Source organism: Symphodus melops, assembly GCF_947650265.1.
Source record: "Symphodus melops genome assembly, chromosome: 7".
Taxonomy (NCBI): Eukaryota; Metazoa; Chordata; class Actinopteri; order Labriformes; family Labridae; genus Symphodus; species Symphodus melops.
Window position 1 is genome coordinate 20,144,848 of NC_136697.1, and position 20,510 is coordinate 20,165,357.

The 20,510-nt window shown below is 40.6% G+C and overlaps 1 protein-coding gene across 2 annotated transcripts; it reads left to right on the forward strand.

Annotated features, from left to right (window-relative positions):
- The first annotated feature begins 3,030 nt into the window (after positions 1-3,030).
- Positions 3,031-20,219, forward strand: mmp16b (matrix metallopeptidase 16b (membrane-inserted)). 2 transcript variants are annotated; one of them, XM_079348164.1, is made up of 11 exons: positions 3,032-3,508; positions 5,779-5,927; positions 6,165-6,179; positions 6,509-6,625; positions 8,031-8,335; positions 11,071-11,232; positions 11,742-11,959; positions 12,055-12,193; positions 13,494-13,644; positions 16,350-16,465; positions 17,009-20,219. In XM_079348164.1, the coding sequence occupies exons 1-11, from the start codon at positions 3,377-3,379 to the stop codon at positions 17,368-17,370; spliced, it is 1,866 nt and encodes a 621-aa protein (XP_079204290.1). In that variant the 5' UTR covers positions 3,032-3,376; the 3' UTR covers positions 17,371-20,219. The 2 variants fall into 2 exon arrangements, with proteins under 2 accessions (XP_079204291.1, XP_079204290.1); XM_079348165.1 differs by lacking the exon at positions 6,165-6,179 and having other exon boundaries at positions 3,031-3,508.
- Positions 20,220-20,510: the final 291 nt, after the last annotated feature.

Genomic DNA, 20,510 nt, shown 5'->3' on the forward strand with positions numbered 1-20,510 from the left:
AGCATGTGGTCTCCATGGCAGCCCATTGGGTTACACAGTAAACACCTCCGAGTAAATGAATGAACCTGTTTTAATCCAATAGGAATCCCTTTCTCAACTTCTCAGCCAGTCACATCCTGTTTCACAACATGGTACACCTTGTTCACAGTTATGAGTAATGTGAATAATTCCCCCAAGATTAAGTGTGTGTTGATTTTAAAGGCAAAGATGAATGTTTTCAATGTGAGAGCGTGGGTTTTTACATGTGTTTGATGTGTTTCAGAACAAAATAGTGAATATCGGTTCATGAAGCATTTAAAATCACAATTGCTTTACAAAAGCCAAGCAAACAGAAATACACCTATATCACAAGATCAGTGAGTCAATAAATAAAAAAAAGCACAACCACAAATATACATGTACACACACACACACACACACGTATATATATATATATAGACCATATCAAAATATAATGAAAAACATATGAAGGCAGTGTTGCATACATAACTCTGTGTTGATGCAACAAGAGAAGTAACAAATTAAAATAAAACATACATATCTGAGCTATAAAATCATGTAACCGTTATTAAAACTGCTGAGAGCCCCACCAGATGACTGGTAAAATGGGAAATAAACAATGTGATGTAAAAGATAAACATTTTCTACACAATATTCAATCCAATCATTGAGGTTATTAGAAGTTATGTAATCACTGAGCAGAGCACATCTCAACTCCTTTGTTTATGTTACTCCTAGCACTGTCTGCGGCACATGTATAGATTTACATAAGATAGTGCTCTTCTCTGATTGATAACAATTAATAATTATATTATTGAAAAACATTTCTGTGTTTTACATAATCATGCCTGTGCAAAATCTGAGCAGAGTCTCTTTTCATTTTCTCTCAACACTAAAATTAGTGATGATATACTGCCACATAGAAATAAGGAGAGTCTCAAATAATAATGTGAGTCTGTGTCTTAACTGTTGTGTGTGTTACAGTATAAAATAATGAAAGAAGTCTTTCCAACTCATATGAGCAGTTTCATTTTACTAAGTCTTTCTATATGTTTTTAAAGGTTCTGTCAGTGCATTATGTATGGATTCTTTGTCAGGAATTCTGGTACCTGGTTATTTAAGGATAATATTTCCATCAGATTCAACACTTATGTTGACCTCACACAGGATTATGATCCTCCATCAGGTTCAAACCTCATTTAGGTGTGATATTTTACACTTTGATGAGGGCCTTTAGAGTTAATGGAGCTGTGATTGCCAGAGTGCACAGAAGTGGTTTGGAGCTGAGTGTGGCACAGTTGGGGTGAGCGTCTCCATTCACAGATCTGATCATACCATGGTTCACTTTGGTTAATGGTTGGCCCATTCTTTCAAATCCATTCAGATCTTTGGTGAGAATGTGACACACACTACAGGAACCTCTGAGTCATTGAAAAGAAGGAATAAAAGGGATCAAAAGATTGACCGTCAGAAAACTGGCTGCAGCAGCAGGCCACATTTTGCATTGGACTGTGGTCAATAACTGCTGAACCACAAATGTGTCAGCCTGGCATGATGAACATCATTACCTTTCTGTCTTGTAAAAGTGGATTAGATCATGACTGTAAAATTGAAGTTGTATAGCACTCCTTCAGTGGATCATAAAATCACTCCAACTGGAGCAAACTCTTTTTTTTTTAAGCCAAACAGGTCAAACCAGCCTAAAAATGGTGTCATATTGATGAAGAGTATCGGTGGGATTAGATAATGTAATATCGGGACATATTTCTGGTTTTAGTTTTTTTTTTCAATCTAGTTTATCTACAATGATGTTCCCCTGATAATAATGACCTTTGGCCTATGCAGCTTGTGCAATTCAACTTGTTAGTTTGTATCACATTGAGCTATGTGAGAACATAAACAAACCGTGTTCAAGCAGTTTCTAGACGAGGAAATACTGCAAGTGACGAGGCATAAAGGTGAAATACAACAGGCTTGTGTTGATCAGCTGATTATTGACAACTGCATCAAGAAATCTTCATGCAAAGATGTTCAGAGACTGCTAATTCCAGTAACAAGTTTTTTTTTCTTTTTAAATTTGCTAAACTTTTTGCGAATTGAAGGACTACATTTTGAATAGGCCTGCTTAATTGACTTTTATATTTTTCATTTTTAACCAACTTTGATAGTTTCTATTCATCTTTATTTGGTTTAAATATATAATAACACTAGAAAGATGGTTCATATCGTCAATGATTTGGTATGTTCAATATTATTGCCAAAAAAAGGCATTAACTACACTGGATAAAGCTATTTGCCCATTAAAAAATAAGCAGTATAGTGACAAATGTTCTTCACCAATTCCCTCTTCTTCACTCCTTCATATGTGCCTCTTCGCCTGTCATATCAAATCAAAGTCAAGTCTCTGTCTCGGCTCATTAGATTGTGTTGGGGTGGATTCAGGTTCCGGTATATTCAGTGTCCTCAGAGGGGTTTAAAGCAAACAGCTGGCGGCTACATTTCCTCAGTGAAACACCGCCATCGTGTGGCTCGGTGGCTTAAAGCAGCTTGTTTGAGCATCTCTGGGCTATAAAGAGTGGTAGCTCTATAAATGTCTGCAGAAGCTATTAGGTCATGTTCTCTGGGTCTTCAGGGGAGAGATCAACACACGGGAAACAGTGAACTCATATTTTAAGCTGAGTGTTGGGGGAAAAAAAGAGCTTATGGTCTGTCCTTAACAGCAGACTGATGCTGATAAAAAAAAAGCCTGATTTATGAGTAGGGTAACCTATTTTCTTTCATAACAAAATACATAGACAATTTAGGGTTATAAATGCATCAGCGGAGGAATATAGGTTGCATAATATTATTATCTAGGCCATTTTTACTATCAGGAATTGAATGTCACACCATCTGGCTGCAGAAGTGAGGCTTAGATTGCACCGATTCTCGGCCTTTGCCATGTAAATGTGAAACGTACAGGCAGTTCTAAGGCATGGTATTACATCTCTCTCATGCACTCTGTAGGGCAGCTCTTGTGATGCTGCCAAGCAGCGCTGCGCCGTGTGAGAAATCAAAGCGCAGGCGTGGAGTCGGGAGGGAGCCTATCTTGCGCAGACTGTGTACTGTACATGGCCATTGATGCTGCTGGATAGATGTAGCCCCTGATGTAAATAAGAATGGCGAGGGCAGCGGGTCTAATATGCCGCGTTTTCTCTGCTTGACATCGGAACATTTTTTATGTCGCCTTCGGGATTTTACAAAGCGCGTGGCCCTATTTTTCCTCGTTTTTATCTGAATCCTGCCTTGACAGCTCGCCTGATGATTTTCATTTGACACAAGAGCCAAAGCAGACGGGCGGCTTCTTCTAATAAACACTCGGGAAAAACAGGTCATTATGACCTTAGAATCCTCCAGGACAAGAAAACCATCGGATTGCTTTTACGCGGCAGCTGTCTGCTTGCATCTTTTGCTTTGGATTTCGTGTGCCGTGTCCGGAGAGGAGGATCATCATCAGTTCAGTGTTGAGGTAAGACAAATGGCCTTCCCTGCCTCCCCTAGTTATCATAAATGACCGAGCTCTCTCCTCCACATCATCTGCCTCGCCGTGAAAAACATGTATGTCGTCTCCTCACGCCATCCGTGGGGCTCGATTACCATAACGGAGAACAACATGGACGCATTGTAAGCCTATCAGGACAACTCACGCACTTAAAAACAATAATATTCCTCATTTGGAGAGTGCAGTGAAACAGAAGGATGCTCACTTTATTGCACTGCGGGTCCATGAGCTGAGCTGATCCGGCCCACTGATCCCCAATGTGCAACCTAGATATGATGGGGCTATTTTAGCAGAGTTGCCCTACAGCGAGATGTTTTCACTGTTAGATTCTCTTTTTTGATAGGCCAATATGAAATCAGGCATGCTTTGGCAGCATAATGTGGTTGGAGATTATAAACATTTACAGACACAAGTTACATAATAGGATTTGTTTTTGTTTTTTGTGTGCCTTATTTATAGATGTCATTTTCATCCTCACCTCTGGCTCCCTTCCCATCACTCCGAAGAAATTAAAGGGTTGGGGCTGGATCTCACACACACACACATACATAGCCATCATTATTCAATTTAATGGTTCAGTGGAATGTGCCTGATATCTCTCTGAGATCTCTGCCTTTGAACAAACACAACACACGCAGAAAACACACCCACAGGAGAGAGAGGATGAAAAAAAAAGGGATAAACAAGGCGTTTAGCTCAGCAGAAAGAGGGATACAGGCAGAAGGGGGAGGGATGGATGGAAACAGCTCGTTAGATTAGCTAGCTGGAGCATTTCTCGTAGGCTGAGTGGTGATGGGTTGGCAGCTGTTTGGCGTGCAGACAGTGGATAGCGTGGGCACCGCGTGGCCCTCAGCTTCAGGTTTGATTCTGCCTGGCAGTGACCCCTACATGATGCTCGGTTTCACCTCTCCCTTCTGTATCAAGCCGACCTCTCGCTTTGTAGGACAATTGGAGGCAGGGCCACAGACCTGCACATGTACACTGACCAGCAGCCGCAAGACACTAACACTGACTAAGGTCACTAGAAGGGATATAAATGCAAAACAGCTGCACTTGCAAATGCACTTTTACATGCAACGTTTACTTGATGAAATCTTCCACACATCAGATATAACCCATGAGCAACTCATTTAAGTGAACTTCATTTTTTTTAAAACTAACTATTTAAAATACACATAGTGGTAGTAACCTAATCATTTCTTGTCAGTTGCAGAATATTAAATGTAAAGTCATATTCATATTTTATTCTGGGATTTGCCTAAGAATTATATTTGAACAAATAATACATTGTCCTAATTTAGCAGCAACTGTTTTTGTGCCATCAAGTAATCTAAAGTCCCTCCAATGAAGGGGAGGAATGACTTTCTTTGGGTTTCGATTTGCAGCAATAAGTGAAATATGAATATTGAAAAGAGACTGTTTGGATAAAGATGTGTATGGGAGCAAATCCAATCAATCAAAAGATTCAAAAGATTCAGATTGATAACTTTAGCTCATGAGAAGTTTGAGTGCTCAGTAAATCACATGTTGATCATTATCACGTGCCAACAAAAATCCAAAAAAAGTCTGTCTGAGTCATACAAAATAATATATACACACCTTTCTGTGACACACAGTATGCAAACCTTGGAGGTTTAGCAGATTGGGCCGAATGAATCTGCCAATCAGATGTTGCCCCAGCTAGAGTCGGCTCAGATTAGTTTTTGTCAGTCTGGTGGAAACCGAGAGGTTATCGAGCACGATGGCTGAGAGAGGCGAGAAGAGGGAGAAAAATGTGGTTGACAAAGACCCTGAGGTGGATTCAGGATAAACAATGTTTATAACACAGCAGGTATTGTAAAAAAAATTAAAGTTGCAAAACGGTAGGAAGACAGGAATGTAGCAATTGACTAGTATTCACACTTCGATATGTATCTATTTTTGCATGACATCAATGCAATTTTAAAATGTCAACATGAGTCATAGATTGATTTTTATATCATGTAGCCTCATCCGACAAAATAAAGAGAATTGGCTTTCACTTCGGTTTGCACACTGTTGATACATGTGAAGTACAACGTTGCAAAAATGCGAATGCACAAAATCCTTTACTTGATTTCAGCTCTTTGCTCGTCACCTCTATCCCCATGTCACATTTTCCTCCCACCTTCTAATAAAGACAAAGAGTGTAAAGCAGCTTTTGTGAATAGCCACAGTTTGAAGGCCCAAATCTGTCTTCTTCTTCCGCCCTCTTGCAGGGATGGCTACAGAGGTATGGCTACCTTCCCCACACAGAACCGGGAATGTCCGTCCTGCGCTCTGCCCAAACCATGCACTCAGCCATTGCTGCCATGCAGCGGGTCTATGGCCTCAATGTCACAGGGACACTGGATGAGAGAACCAAGGAGTGAGTATGCACACATAAGAAAAGACTGGCTGTTATGAACTAGGCTGATAATGTGACACCAATGCAAATTCTCTGCTCATTCATTTAAAATGCAGCAGGAGTAGTTATCAATATTTCAATGAATTAGCGAGAGACAGAAATAGAGATGCTCTTTTCACCCCCCGTCACCTCGCCTGACGCAACCTCAGACGCAGGTTTTAACACTTTTCCTTCTTCTCATTTTGCATAATGATGCAGTGATATCACGCTGAGGTGAGAACAAATGCTTTGCCTACATATTACATGTTTTCTGTACTTGTGTTAACCTTATGTGGTATGAATGAAAAACAACAACAATGACTTTCTTTGCAGCTCTCATTGACATATTTTGATCTCACACTTGTATCAGTGGCTGTAGTTTGTAGTAGTTTAGTTATGTTTTGCACTTTTTTACTGCTCTGATTATCTGTCACCTGTCAGGAAGAGAACTACTGAGTTCTCTTCAGTGCTGAATGTTTGTCTTGTGATGGTGTTTGCCTGAAAACGTCCGCGTGCCAAAACCTAATTCGTATCTCTCCTTCTTCCTTAATTTTGTCTTTAAGTTGGATGCAAAAGCCTCGCTGCGGAGTTCCTGACCAAATTAAAAGTGCTTCGAGGTCGCGGAAGCGGAGATACGCGCTGACAGGACAGAAATGGCAGCGTGCACACATCACCTACAGGTGAGAGATAGTGGAGGCAGTTGTCATGGCGACCATTGAGTTTTTCCAGCGCTTGTTGTGAGGTTTTCGATGTGCCATTGTTAATTTTTCACAGCTCGCCTCAGTCTCAGCTCCCTCAGGTGTCACATGCTCTCTATTGTCATAGAGACAGCCTGCGTACGTCACATGTGTGGGTGCACACAAAAATAAAGTCAGAATCACACATTCCAAGTAACACACACACACACACACCCATGTGTGCTGTGAGTGTGTGTACATTTCAGTGTATAAATAACGTGCCTGTAGAATGGAAAATGAGATAAGGACGCTTTTTTTACTCTCTTCCATTTATTCTTTTCTTTGAATAAAAACAAAACAAACAATCTTAGCTGAGTAGCATGGAGATTGAAGGCTTTTCTCTCCTTCATTTAAAACTGTTTAAATTGTGCGTAATCTCAGCAGAAATATGCAAACTCTCATCTTATCTCTCCTGATTAAGCTCCAGTTTTTAATGGGTTCTGAGGCGGAGTGATAAATGCCGTCTTTGGCACAACTGCAAATTGACAGGTTACAGCAGTAATAGACGATAACGCTGTCAATTTATTCAAATCCTTCCTTCCTCCACAAATTTGAATTGATGAGCCACCTCTCCTAATGGAATGTCAATCAGTGCGGCTGCTGCTGCTGACTGCACTTTATTCATGAAAATGAGTGGAGAGAGAGAGGGAGAAGATTTCCCATTCCTCTCTGCCTGCCAGGGACTGATAACGACTGCTGTGTTAAAAGTTCACTAAAAGCTGCCGGCTTGAAATAGTGTGTCAAGTGCAACTTTTCTTTTTAGCGTCTCCACATTTTGAGAAGTAAAAATTGTTCTTTTGAAATTAATTGGATAACAAGGCACTGGTTTAATGCAGTGTGACTGTGTCCTTTATTTCTGCTTCCCTTGTATATTTTCTTCCCGCTTGTTTCAAATGATGTGTACATTTCCACTTCCGTTGATCAGACCGGCAAAGAACATCGTTTCAATATCACAATATGATCACTGGCAAAAAACTCAATTCAAAAATCTGAATTTATTAATGAATTTAATTTGAATAGCGAATAAGAAAACATTTATTTTAAACAAGCAATACTTTTGTAATGAGCATGTGTGTTTTTCAGCTACAGGTAAGTGAGGACCAGGTATAATGGCGTAATGGTGTTTTCAATTTGATAGCAAGATAAAGCTCAAACTTGTCACCAGCTTACCTCAGATTTAGTGTTTGAAAATGCTTTACGCACTTCATATTGTTATCGATGTAATGAGCAGCGTTGTAGCTGCAAATGTTGTAAATGTTTTTTAACATCAGGCCGGACAACTATAAACACCGTTTATAAACTGTGTGTTTATATACTGTGTTTCGTCTTCCTTGTTTAATATCCACAGCATTAAAAATGTCACGCCAAAGGTGGGTGCCCGGGAGACCCATGATGCCATCCGGCGGGCATTTGACGTGTGGCAGGGTGTGACTCCCCTCCGCTTTGAGGCCGTTCCATACAGCGCCCTGGAGACTGGCAGGCGCGACGTGGACATCACCATCATCTTCGCTTCAGGTTTTCACGGCGACAGCTCGCCATTCGATGGGGAGGGCGGGTTCCTTGCCCACGCCTATTTCCCCGGCCCAGGCATCGGAGGGGACACGCACTTTGACTCAGACGAGCCCTGGACCCTTGGGAACCCCAACCATGATGGTAAGTGAAATAAAAGGGAGTTGAACTTACATTTTTACAAAGAGAAGGTGGTTGTTATTTGGGTAAAAAAGGCAACAAAGATCCTTTAATAAAAGAGAGAGGAGAGACTAAGTAAAGAAGTACGGCTGAGAAAGAAACAAGTCCTCAGGAGAGAGATAAGGACTGATCGGAAGAATATATTGGAAATACAGATGGCTGGGCAGGAGGGCAATATGACGGAGATGCTATCACAGAGTGTGAGGGGTGCTTAACCAAAAACAAAGAATGTAGAGATGTCTTTGATTGGGCTGTGCTCTGTAAAGACGCATCACCCCATCTGTCAGGATTTTGATTTTTTTTTCCTGCATAATAAGCTCTTCAGATGACAGGATAGAAAGCTTAGCTATTTTAAGACGTTGTTTGCTGGCACATGATTATGGCTACTCTGTTGGTAGTGAATCAGATGTATCTCAGTGGTATACTTCAAGAGAGGTAACACAGGAAGCTGCCTGATGGTCTATATCCGTACCAATACTGGAAGTAACATGGGTGTAATGGGTTACGTTATGTTGTGTTACCCTTTGTTATATGTCACGACCCAACTGTCACATTATGTAGTATATACCGCAGAAACTGTGCTCGAGAAACTATTGTAGCCATTATAGGTTGAAAAAAAAGCGCCAAAAAAAAAATTCAATTATTGTGTTATTTTTCGTTGTGTCGTGTTGTTCTGTTATGCTATTACAAGTTTGACAGATTAACTCAGATTAGTTAGATAGTGGTTGGTTATATTATTCTGTATGATGGTTATAGGTACAAAATGTGGCAGAGTTATGATGTGTCATGTTATGTTATGAGATTTTAGGTAATGTGATCATGGATTAATTTTAGGTCACGTTATTACGGGTGGTTTTTCAGCATAATATATAATGTGGGCAAGTAGGAGGCACGGAGAATCATCCAAGAGAGAGAACATGCCTTTTCTTAGCTGTGTATCCACACACTCTCTAATTAACTTACCTACAGGGTGCCAGGCTTGTCAGAGCACCACCAGGCTACTTTGCTAATACCCGTTGTGCAATACACTTACATTTTATCCTCCCATTAGTGGAAGAGAAGGGAAACAGCTCACATCGTTGTTTGTTCTGGGAAACTGCTTGCCGCCCATCAGCTGCTCGCCCGCCTCTCTCTCTCTCTCTCTCTCTCTCTCTCTCTCTCTCTCTCTCTCTCTCTCTCTCTCTCTCTCGCTCTCACTCTCTTTTTTTCTTTCTCAAACTCCAATGGTAATTGTCTCAGACTCCCAAGTCAAATTCGTGTTCACCCTTGCGTGGTGTCCTACGGTTATCTGCATGGAGTGCCGAGGCTGAACCTGAAAAGCTCCTGTCTCTGCGTATGTGTCTGGAAAGCTGTGCAACCTTTAATGGACTTTCACAGCAGTGTAATTGTAAATGTTGCATGTTGACATGTGCGCTAATGGTAGCTTGGGCGTGTCTCTTGGGAGCCCTTATGGGACATTTTTGGTGAGGTGGAAGAGGCTGCCTGTGTTAGATTAATGGGGGAAGAGGAGGTGTAACCTTTTCGCTGCTGGCTGGGGGTCAGTGGTTGTTCGTTGCAGTGCTTCTGGCAGGAGTGCATATTTTAAAGGGCAGAAATCTCCCGGGGACAGCTTCAGTCACAAGCTGTATGTAAACGGTGTACTTTCTCTCGAATCACTTTGACATCACAAGCTGAGTGCTGACCAATGACACTATCCATGACACTTTTCCTTTCTCATGTATCTGCATGTTTTTGAATGTGATATGAACCAAACCCACAATGTTTTCATGTGTCATGCCAACAATCATATGCGTTCAGGTGCATTATATGAATTGAATTGAGTTTGCTCTGTTCTCTTTGTGCTCTGGGCAGCAAATGGGAGAGTGTGTGAGTGTGTGTGTCCCTCTGCACCCTGTGAGCTGTAGTGCACATGTGGCCAATCGTCATTTACCGAGAAGATAAGGAAAAATGGTCAAGCTTTGCAATTTTACCTCCAGAAATCTTTACTCGCACTATTGAACCACATCAGCTCAATACAAGTAACTGTTGGACCAGAGGGCTGCGAGTAGTGATTAGATTCATTGTTGATTACTCAACAGGTTACCTGTCAATTCTGTGTTTAATGGTGCACTTATAAAATGACAGCAAACGAAGACACCTTAAGTTTAAAGAGGGACTTCTTACCTTTACATTTCTGGGTTGTATTGACTACAGTGAAGTGAGACAGAGGCACAGTCGCTTAAGGAAATCTCTAAAGGTTGCTTTCTTAGACAAGTTTGATGTTGAACTGGTCATGAAAACAATTGTTGTTTTATTTCATAATCAAGACACTGCCAGAGGACTAGTGTGTAGGCTGTTTTTTTTTTTTTTTTATGCAATGTGCCTCCACGAGCTCCCACGTATCTTATTGTCTAATCTCTTTGTTGGACTCCTGAGACACATTTGAGTTATGAGCTCAACTTCCTTGTTTCGTGTAGTATCTGGCACAATAGCCATTGTTTGTGTAAAACAATAATGTATGGCCTTTACAGGCGTCTCTATATGTGCTGAGTGTTTTTGCAGATCTTTGATGTCCATGTTGTCCAATGTTTCTTTGCTTTTACTGTGTTTGAATGTATCGACTCCCATTTTATTTAAGAACATATCATGTGCTTACGTCCATTTTTGTCCACCTGACACATGTCCTGTGTCCTCTGCTCTCTGATGTTTTTCTCCTCCAGGTAATGACTTGTTTTTGGTTGCTGTTCATGAGTTGGGCCATGCCCTCGGTCTGGAACATTCGAACGACCCGACTGCTATCATGGCACCTTTCTACCAATACATGGACACAGAGAACTTCAAACTACCTCACGATGACCTACAGGGCATCCAGAAAATCTACGGTAACCCTCTTCATAGTTTTCTCTTGGTCTGTATGATAGAGTGGATGCAGAGAATGAACAAGTTCAAACAGCTCAGTGCTACAAACAATTAGCATTTTATTGTTTCATAAGTCAATTGGAGATATATTATGAAATCTTACCATACTAAAGCCTGAAAGTGACTTAGTTATCAGAACAAATGCTGAGGCAACAATGAGTAATGTTGGGTTGAATGCCAGTAAACAGCATTTGTCTTGTCAGCTGTTAAAGAGATAAGCAAACAGGTGCTATGAATACAACATGAGTCAGATAACAGAGCTCTAAAGAGGACACAATCTGTGCCAAGATTGAAGATGCTTGGTCAAAAAACTGGTAACTTATGTAATAGTCCTCCTGGCAAAGACCCAAATGTAGATCAATCTTACAAACAGAGAAAAGCTGCAAAGGCAAATGAACAGTGCAACCAAAAAGAGCTAAAGGACAATCCTTTTTAATCAAGTACAATAATCTTTTTGTTTGTTTTTTTCCAGGTCCACCAGATAGAGCACCACAGCCTACCAGGCCCCCACCCACAGTCCCTCCACCTCGCTTCCACCCTCCCTCAGACCCTCGTAAACATGACCGCCATGCCAGACCCCACCGCCCTCCTCAGGGGGCCAAACCCTCCAACCCCAACTCCAAACCCAATATCTGTGACGGAGGCTTCAACACCCTGGCCATCCTACGACAGGAGCTCTTTGTGTTCAAGGTAAATTAAAAACACCAGAGCTGCTTTTTAAGTAGTTTATGCAGGGAGCAGAAATGATGTTGATGGTGATTCTTCTTTATTCTCTACTTCCACAGGACCAGTGGTTTTGGAGGGTACGGGACAACTCAGTAGTTCCAGGCTACCCCATGCAGATCAACTACTTCTGGAAAGGCCTGCCTCCCAAAATCGATGCTGTGTATGAAAATAGTGAAGGGAAGTTCGTCTTTTTTAAAGGTACTAAAGCAACAATGTGTTTGCGTGGTGTATGTGTCGGTACCCTGGTACATTGTGAGGTGACCACTGGTAGTGCTAAAGAGCAACGTTCCATATGATATGTCATTGTTAGGTGTTCCTGTGAATAAGCTGTCGACCTCACATGAACATGTGAGAGCACTAAGTTGAGGAGCTTTTCTGTTGCTTGTTTCTTATTGTTTAGTTGATTAAAAAAAAGTGATGCTTTTAAGTCGTTGAGAGTTGCAACTAAACCCTTAAAGAAGAAACCTGCTGGTTACATGTATGTAAACAATCGATGATTTGCAATATTGAGAGCATACACTATGTAAATGTGTTAGAAGTAGGACGAAATACATTTGATCTAATCCGAATTTTTGTGAAATCCTTAAACTTCTTTTTGTTTACAAAAAATAAATCCACAGGGGACCTCTATTTTTTTTTAAATTTAATTTGTGTTTTTTTTTATTCAGGGGTAACAATCATCAAATACAGCAAGTAAACACACTCAATCAGAAACAGTCTCCTTCAAACTAAAAAAAGACTACAAGAATAAGCATTCTTCTTTCAATTCTAATTAAAAACAATTTCAGGCATGATATTTTTTCCACAAGACCCTGATTATATATTTATTGACGTTTGACAGAAAAGCAAACCTTTTCATTTAAATGTGTATATGTGAGCTCCTCTCACAAACACTGATCTTTCATCATACATCACTGACGGGTTTACTCTGAGCTTGTTTTTCATTCTCTATGCTAACAGAGAGGATGCAGGTCCAGTACAGCCATCCATCCTTCCATCAGGCAGATTAACATGACATCTGTCACCCAGTGGGATCAGAGTGCCTCATGCTTTATTTATTCACTCAGGGGGGACTTAGCTGCTTCTCTGTTTGTGTGTGAGTGTCTTGCTACTTACTGCAAGCGCACCACGGCAAAGCAGCTCTCCTCACTATGCCTGAGGCACTCATGATCCAACTGAATTAAATGCAACAATAGCGTCAATAAAAATGAAAACAACAAGTCTCAGCGGAGTTGTGTGCAGAGTCTCATCTCGTTGTTTATTGTATTAAAGATAACGTTGCATAGATTTGCCGCTGTAAGTATTTTGTCAACGAGTTAACACATCTTACCTTTCGAAATCCCGTGAATAGAAATGATTTGACTGAGTGACAGAAAAAGCACACAGAAAGGTCCTGAATGAGCCAAGAGCTAGCAGTGCTCTATAAAGTGTACTTTTAAGGTCATCTTTATGATAATGTCTTTTTCCCAGAGCTGCCTAACTTTGTGTGTATTTTTAGGAAACCGTTTCTGGGTCTTCAAGGACACAACTCTCCAGCCTTCGTATCCTCAGGACATCTCTCTGTTCGGGAACGGCATGCCCACTCAGAGTATCGAGACAGCTGTCTGGTGGGAGGATGTCGCCAAAACCTACTTCTTCAAAGGAGACAGGTCGGTGTGGAACGATTATGAGTGCTGTTTAGAAGTTAAGCTGTTGGATCAATCGAAAAAGCACATGAGTGATGGCTGAAATCTTTTTCTCCTGCCGATAAACGTTTTTCTTTGTGTGTTAACGAATGTAGAATACAAACATCAGAGTACACATTTTAATCTGGTATCATAATTATAGTTCATTTTTCACCTTTTATTCCGCTCCTCTTTATTGATGCAATCTGTCTGCTTTCAGAGCTTTTAATGATTGTAGAGGCTGTTTGCCTGAGGTATTTAATTATTTTGCAGGTTTGTGGATCAATACATCTTGCGTTTTGGCAGTGATTTCCTGGCATCTTTCACTGCTTCTGTGCTGCTACATTTTGCTTTTGAAAGCTGCCTTTTTCTACAGCTGATCAATTTTGCTTATCGGCTTTTTAATCCATAATGAAATGATGGTGGAGCAGAAGTTTTGAAGCTGTTTACATTTCTTCTGAGTATTTTTTTTTAAGTATTTAAATAATTTAGTCTACTTGAAAACACCTCTTGGTTAATTTATGGGTTTAGATAGATACATGCTATTAGACACAATTGAAACAAGCCAGTCCTTCCTAATCAGAGAATCTGGTGTTTATCTGTAGCGATGATCTTAAAATTTGAATCTGGACAGTATGACTCACATGTTTGTTCAGCAGTCATGATAAATCATATACTAAGAGGTCAGGGACCCTGTGGTGAAAGCTTGACAAAATGCTTTGTCATCATACTGTCATCCGTCAACCTGCTGCTGTACATCATGACAAACAGGACGTTCTGTCCATCGCCTTAATCACGATTTTATCTTTCTCTCTCTCGCTCTCTCTTTCCCTCTCTCTCTCTCTGTCTCTCTGATTTGTGACAGGGTGTTTGTTCTAATTCCAAGAAATGACACTGTGTAGCGAGATTAATGTGTGTGAGCGCCAGGGTTTGAGAAGCAGCTCAATCACAACAACAGATTTGTATGGCAGAGAAACACAATATGGACGATTGATCGGACGCCTTCTCTAGTTGCGTGAATTAAGTTAGTCGGCTATTAGCAAAGTATTGTGACTCACAGACATCCCCAACTGGTTGCCATATCAAATTCAGAATCAGTAAAGTCTTTGTGCCAATAGGCTACGAAGCCGCTGTGATTTGAGCCGTTGGTTTGTGGACAACTGTTTTGAAATGTTCAGATTAGTATTGAGCTGTTGTCGTCTTGGCTTCTCTGGAACTAGAAGTGAAATTTAGCAAAGAGAGGTGAGATGAAAATAAGTGGGGGGATAGCAAATGCTGAGCAAGCAGCTAGCTCTAGCTTGGTTAGTAAGGTGTACAGTAATGGCTTATCTTGGTTTCCAAAAAAACTAAATGTAAACGCTGCACTGATCAAGTACAATGTAGCAACACTTAAAATATCCTGCTTTTTGGTTGTTTCACTCTCAATGGAAGCATTATTTAGAAAATGAACTCCATGCTATATCGAAGAACCCAGTAGTTAAACCCTAAACTGAGCTGAGAAATGTGGTCATTTTGCAAGCAGTGGGGTGTCACCCTGCTTGGCCATGACAAACAATGCAGGTTTAAGGTTTCACCGCATCAGTTCTCCTTTTAAGATCCCAGAGGGAAATCCTACTTAAAGGTCACATATTATACTTCTTTTTAACAAGTATAAATAAGTCTCAAAGGTCCCCAAAACATGTCTGTGACCTTTCTTGCTACAAAGTCCACTCTGATCCTGTATTAAATCATGCCTATAAACGCCTCAATTTCAGCCCTGCTCAGAACATGCTGTGCCTTTAACTTTAAGTGGAAGTGAGCTGTATGGACCACGCCCCTTTAGAAGAGCTTGGGCTTTCCTTTACCATTTCCGATTGTTTAAGGTGGGATGGCAGACTCAGGGCAGAACGAGCTAGCTATGAGAGTGTCACTCATCTGGGGGAGGGTTTACTGCCCTTTGTGATGTCATGAAGGTTAGTTTGATGATAGTGAGAAGGGGAACAGGCAGAAGATGGAGAGGATGGACTTTTATCAAAATGTTGGGGGGTTTGTAGGCAGACTCGGGCTACATATTAGTTTTCGAAAAAACAGGTGAAGAGTATTTTGCATAATATGTGACCTTTAAATTACAATGAAACTGATTTATAGCCATGGGTTAGTTTAAGTTTATCTTCAAAAATTCAATTAGGCAACTTTTTGAGAGTGTGTGGCCTTTTTTAAACTATACAGTCAGGCAAGGTTTTTTGTGTATAAACTTTCAATCTGCAAATGTAGTAAATGGGACTTTTGCTTCTGCTTCTTTTCTGTAAGTGTGTGGGCATTTCTCTCCACTGCAATAGAAAGGAAATCTTGGCTGAACATGCTGTACACCTGGCACTGCTTTTGAAAAAGCCTGGATTCAAGAGTGCACAATCCTCTCACACTTGTCTTGATGATTTTTCAATTTTGTCCCTCTGCCTTGTTCTAGGTCCATTTCAAGGGAAAGACAAAGCTAGACTTGTTTGGATGCTTGTTACAGTCACCAGGGGTAGAATAACCAAGTTAAACTAACACAAATGTTCAGATGTTGGGTAAATTAGACTATTACTATGTGCTGCTTTGTGTGTACTCAAAAAGTGTCCTCCTTTTCAGGATTGGTGTTTGTAAGTGGTTCATGTATTCGATATGTGTGTGCTGGAATGACTGTAGTTTGACTGTTTCTCCTCATGCAGATACTGGAGGTATAATGAAGATATGAGGACCATGGATCCAGGTTATCCTAAACCCATCAACATCTGGAAGGGCATCCCTGACTCTCCACAGGGGGCTTTTGTGGATAAAGCTAACGGTACAGTATTTATGTAGTCATCCATCCATCCATTTATTTATGAACAGACAAAACTAGTCAGTAATTATGAAGCCAAAGCAAACATTTTACACACCAGCATTACACAAACATAATTTGTAAGAGTAGCTCCCTATTATCAGAGAGATCTTACCTTGAAATGTTTTCAGATGTTTGTTGCTTTCTTTGAGTTTTGAGTGCAACCACAGTGTCATACGAAAGCCAGAACAGAGTGAAAAGTATTTGCCTACTTGACTTCTGCTGCAATGTACTGAAATACTATATATTATAATCTTCTTTGTACAGAAAAAACTAAAAAACAAAGCTGAAACATGTCAGAATATCTGGAATTAATCTTCTAGGAAGATGGAAAAATTAGAAGAATTGAATGCATACAAAACTTTGTATTTATTGAGTCACTTTGAATCAAAATTGAATCCAAAGGGATGTTGTCTTTTACAGCTGCACATTGTGTGAAGTTGTCTTTCAAGGCTCTTTTAAAAAGAAATACATCTAAGTTATTTCTCTGTGTCCCAAACTCTGCAGGTTTTACCTACTTCTACAAGGGAAAGGAGTACTGGAAGTTCAGCAATCAAATGCTTCGTGTGGAGCCTGGCTACCCAAGGTCCATCCTGAGGGACTTCATGGGCTGTGACGGTCTGCCTGCTGACCCCGACTGGGACTGGAGCCCCCCTGTTGCGGAAGAACGCCACTACGACAACGGTGATGTGGACGTCGTCATCAAACTGGACAGCGCAGGGGGCACAGAGAAAGCAGTAGCCATCGCTATCCCCTGCGTCCTGGCGCTGTGTATGATGGTCCTCCTCTACACCGTTTTCCAGTTCAGGAGGAAGAGCACACAGCGCCACATACTGTATTGCAAGCGCTCCATGCAGGAGTGGGTGTGAGGGGACTGTTACTGCTCTGTATAGAGAGGGGTGTGAAGCTCTGATAAAGGTCTAGTAATTACTTGAAGCCCTGAGTCCAGTAATTGGAAGCACTGTAAAGGGTACATAAGGATTGCCATGTTGGCAGATTTTAAAACTGCTTGAATTCGTAACGTGCAAGCTGCAAGGGAGCGAAACGATCAGCAGAACTCAAATGAAGACACAGTGAGGGAGCCACATCCCCTATGTCCAACTAATATGTATGTATCTGCTTCGACTTTTTTCTGTATCTTGGAATGAACTCAATTAAGTGAGACAGAGTTAAGCTACTGTAAGTGGGACCTTTGTCTGTCCTCGTCTCTGCACGCCGCTTAAAAAGCCCCTAGCACTTACTTCAGTGGACAAATTAGATCTAGGCTTCTACTTTTCTTTCATTTCTTAATTAAATCGCTCTGAGCTGTGCTTTTTTTTTAAATTAAGGGTCCCTGTAAAAGATTATTCATTGTGTGGAGGACTGATACACAAACCAAATATGACCTTTTTTCTTCCAAAGAGGATTACCGCTCGACGTTGTTTTGGATGGGATCATTTTCCTCCATGGATCGAAACATTGTGGCATCTCAACTCTGATTTTTTTTTTTCTTTCTTTTTGCCATCGGTATTCACATCCACCCGTCTGCTCTGTAATCTGTGGGGATAGAAAGCAGGCGTTAGTAAAAGCTAGAAAACTCAAGACTGTTGTGGCGGTCTATCTCCAAAACAGGGGCCAACAACCTCTCTGCAATATTTATGAGACTGCCTTAATCACGGATTGCTTAAACTCCCTTCTCTTTCTCTCTATTTCTCTGGTCTGGAGCCTGGAATCTGGGGTGGGGGCACAGTAGGAGTAAAAACAGGCACTAATTACTGCCCATAATGCAATTTCAAAACCAGTAATTAAGAACAGTTTGATCTACAAAGGGCTCATTGCTCTTGAAAACGTGGTAAGCTGTGCTAAAAGCTTGATGGCAAAAAGGCTTTTAGCTTTGATTTGCTGCCTCACCAGAGGGGGCGAGAGAGAAAGGAAAGGTTAGTTGTTGTGTGTGGGTGGAAGAGACATTAATTACCCACATTATATATGTACTGTATCATACTCTCGTGTCAGCTTTTAAACAGCTAACATCATGCTTCCCTTTTTATTTTCCTGCCATGTTTTGACTTTAATACTGATCCATATTTTGTCTTTGATTTCAACTTTTATACAAAGTTTGTAAGTTTACATAATATTTCTCATCACACTGGAGGCAGGGAAGGAGGAGAGAAAATGGGATGAAATGGTAAAACGTACTAGCCTACATGATACATCGATTACTCAAATGAGACTCAGACAGTGCTCCTGTAAAAAAAAAAAAAAAAAAAAAAAAAAAGATTCATCATCACTGCATATCTACTTTGTATCAGTGGCTGTTGATTTACCTCAGAGTGCTCCATCGTCACACTTAGTTACTGCGAATCATTTACGAGGTAATGCAAAGTAACGACATTGTTGCAAAGAAGAAAATAATATAAACAATGAGACAAAATGAGCTGGCAAATGATAGAAACGTTTTGTCTAAATTTTGGATTTAAGAAAAAAAAGTGAATCTGGTTCTGCTGATACTAAACCAGTTTATTTTATGCACTGCATTATACAAAAAAATACTATAATTGTATTATTAACAAATTACTAACAAATGTTTTTGAAAACTAGTCTAACACTGTTTGGATTAACCATCATATCTAAAAAACTATGAAGTCTGATAACAAATGATCGACAAGTGGATCACAATCACAATTGACGTTAGAAGTATTTACAGTTGTGTCAAACATAAACCAGGATGTGATTAAGAAGTGAGTATGACGGACATGAGAGGCTGATTCCCTCCGCTGTGAGATGGAACTACACTGAGCAGGAGCTCTAGTCTCTTACTGTGTATTGTATAAAAACAAAGCAACACACAGCCTGGATCCTCGTGAAATATTGTCTTGCAATATTGCCTTTTTGATTGCTGCCATACATGTGATCAGTCTGTGATTCATGATGTGGTTTTTTTTTTAGACTTGTGCTCTGGTTTTATTTATTTTTTTACTTGAAACGTTCATCTCCATAAACTGTACAGGATAAATGCATATCTTCCGTTGATATCGAGACAATGTCATTTTTATAACATACTACAGAGGGAAATAGAGATTTAAGATATACCTATAAACTATAAACTAACAGGATCAATCTTGATAAGATGTGCTTGAATCTGTCTTGTTCCGGTATAATAACTGGGAAATCAACATAAGGGCAATGCATGACGTTGTTAAATTAAGATGTCATCCTGTTGACCATGGATCAGTCGGACACTCTTGCACCATTCAGTCTTTTCCATTCTGGGTTAAATGAAGTGACAGATTCCTGTCCAATGCGTAGACACATTCAAGCTGTCATGTTTTTTTAAACCATGTGAAATGACTACTTTCCAGTCTGTCCTCCTTTTTCCAATCTCCAGATGACATCCGGTGCGATGACAAGAAAATGTACACATTTTAAAAAGAAAGGAGCGTCTCTGCTTCCCTGCAGCGGTGCAGATTGGCAGCGCCCACCAGTCCATTTTGATTCATGACCACTGTAATTTAGGGAGGAAGCAACAACCTTTGGCTCAGTGTTGTGTGTGATGTCTTATCAGTTTGTGTGTTTGTGCTGAGGGTTTGACGGCTCCGGCGAGTGTGAATCAAAGACGACCAGTGATGCGAGTCGGTACTATATTTATTGCTGTATTTATTCCTCTGTGCTCAGCACCTCAAATCTTGCATTGCATTGTACTGAGGGCGAGAAGCTGTCAATAAAGTGGGTTTGAAATGCATTCTCTCCCTAAAGCAATTCTTCTTCCTCTGATATTGCTTCAACAACAACAACAACAACAAATGACCTGTGTGAATGTCTCCCTTCTTGAAAAAGGTGGAGCTCAATCTTTAGAGGATAACATAACAGAGGTCTCTTCGACATTTCAATCACTTGCAGGTCTGACATTTGCGAGGTTGTAAGATAGTCTCAGTGCTCTGACCTGTCCCTGTTTATCTCCAGACTCCTCAGTGCTTTTTTCATCCTGCCTCGACACACTCTGCAAAGCAAGTCATTAAAGGAAGTAGATGAG

Excerpts from the sequence above, each read along its gene's own strand:
- mmp16b (XM_079348164.1), top strand. The coding sequence starts at position 3,377 with ATGACCTTAGAATCCTCCAGGACAAGAAAACCATCGGATTGCTTTTAC. Across the intron at positions 6,626-8,030 it reads CGTGCACACATCACCTACAG|CATTAAAAATGTCACGCCAA; the intron begins GTGAGAGATAGT and ends TAATATCCACAG. Across the intron at positions 16,466-17,008 it reads TTTTGTGGATAAAGCTAACG|GTTTTACCTACTTCTACAAG; the intron begins GTACAGTATTTA and ends CAAACTCTGCAG.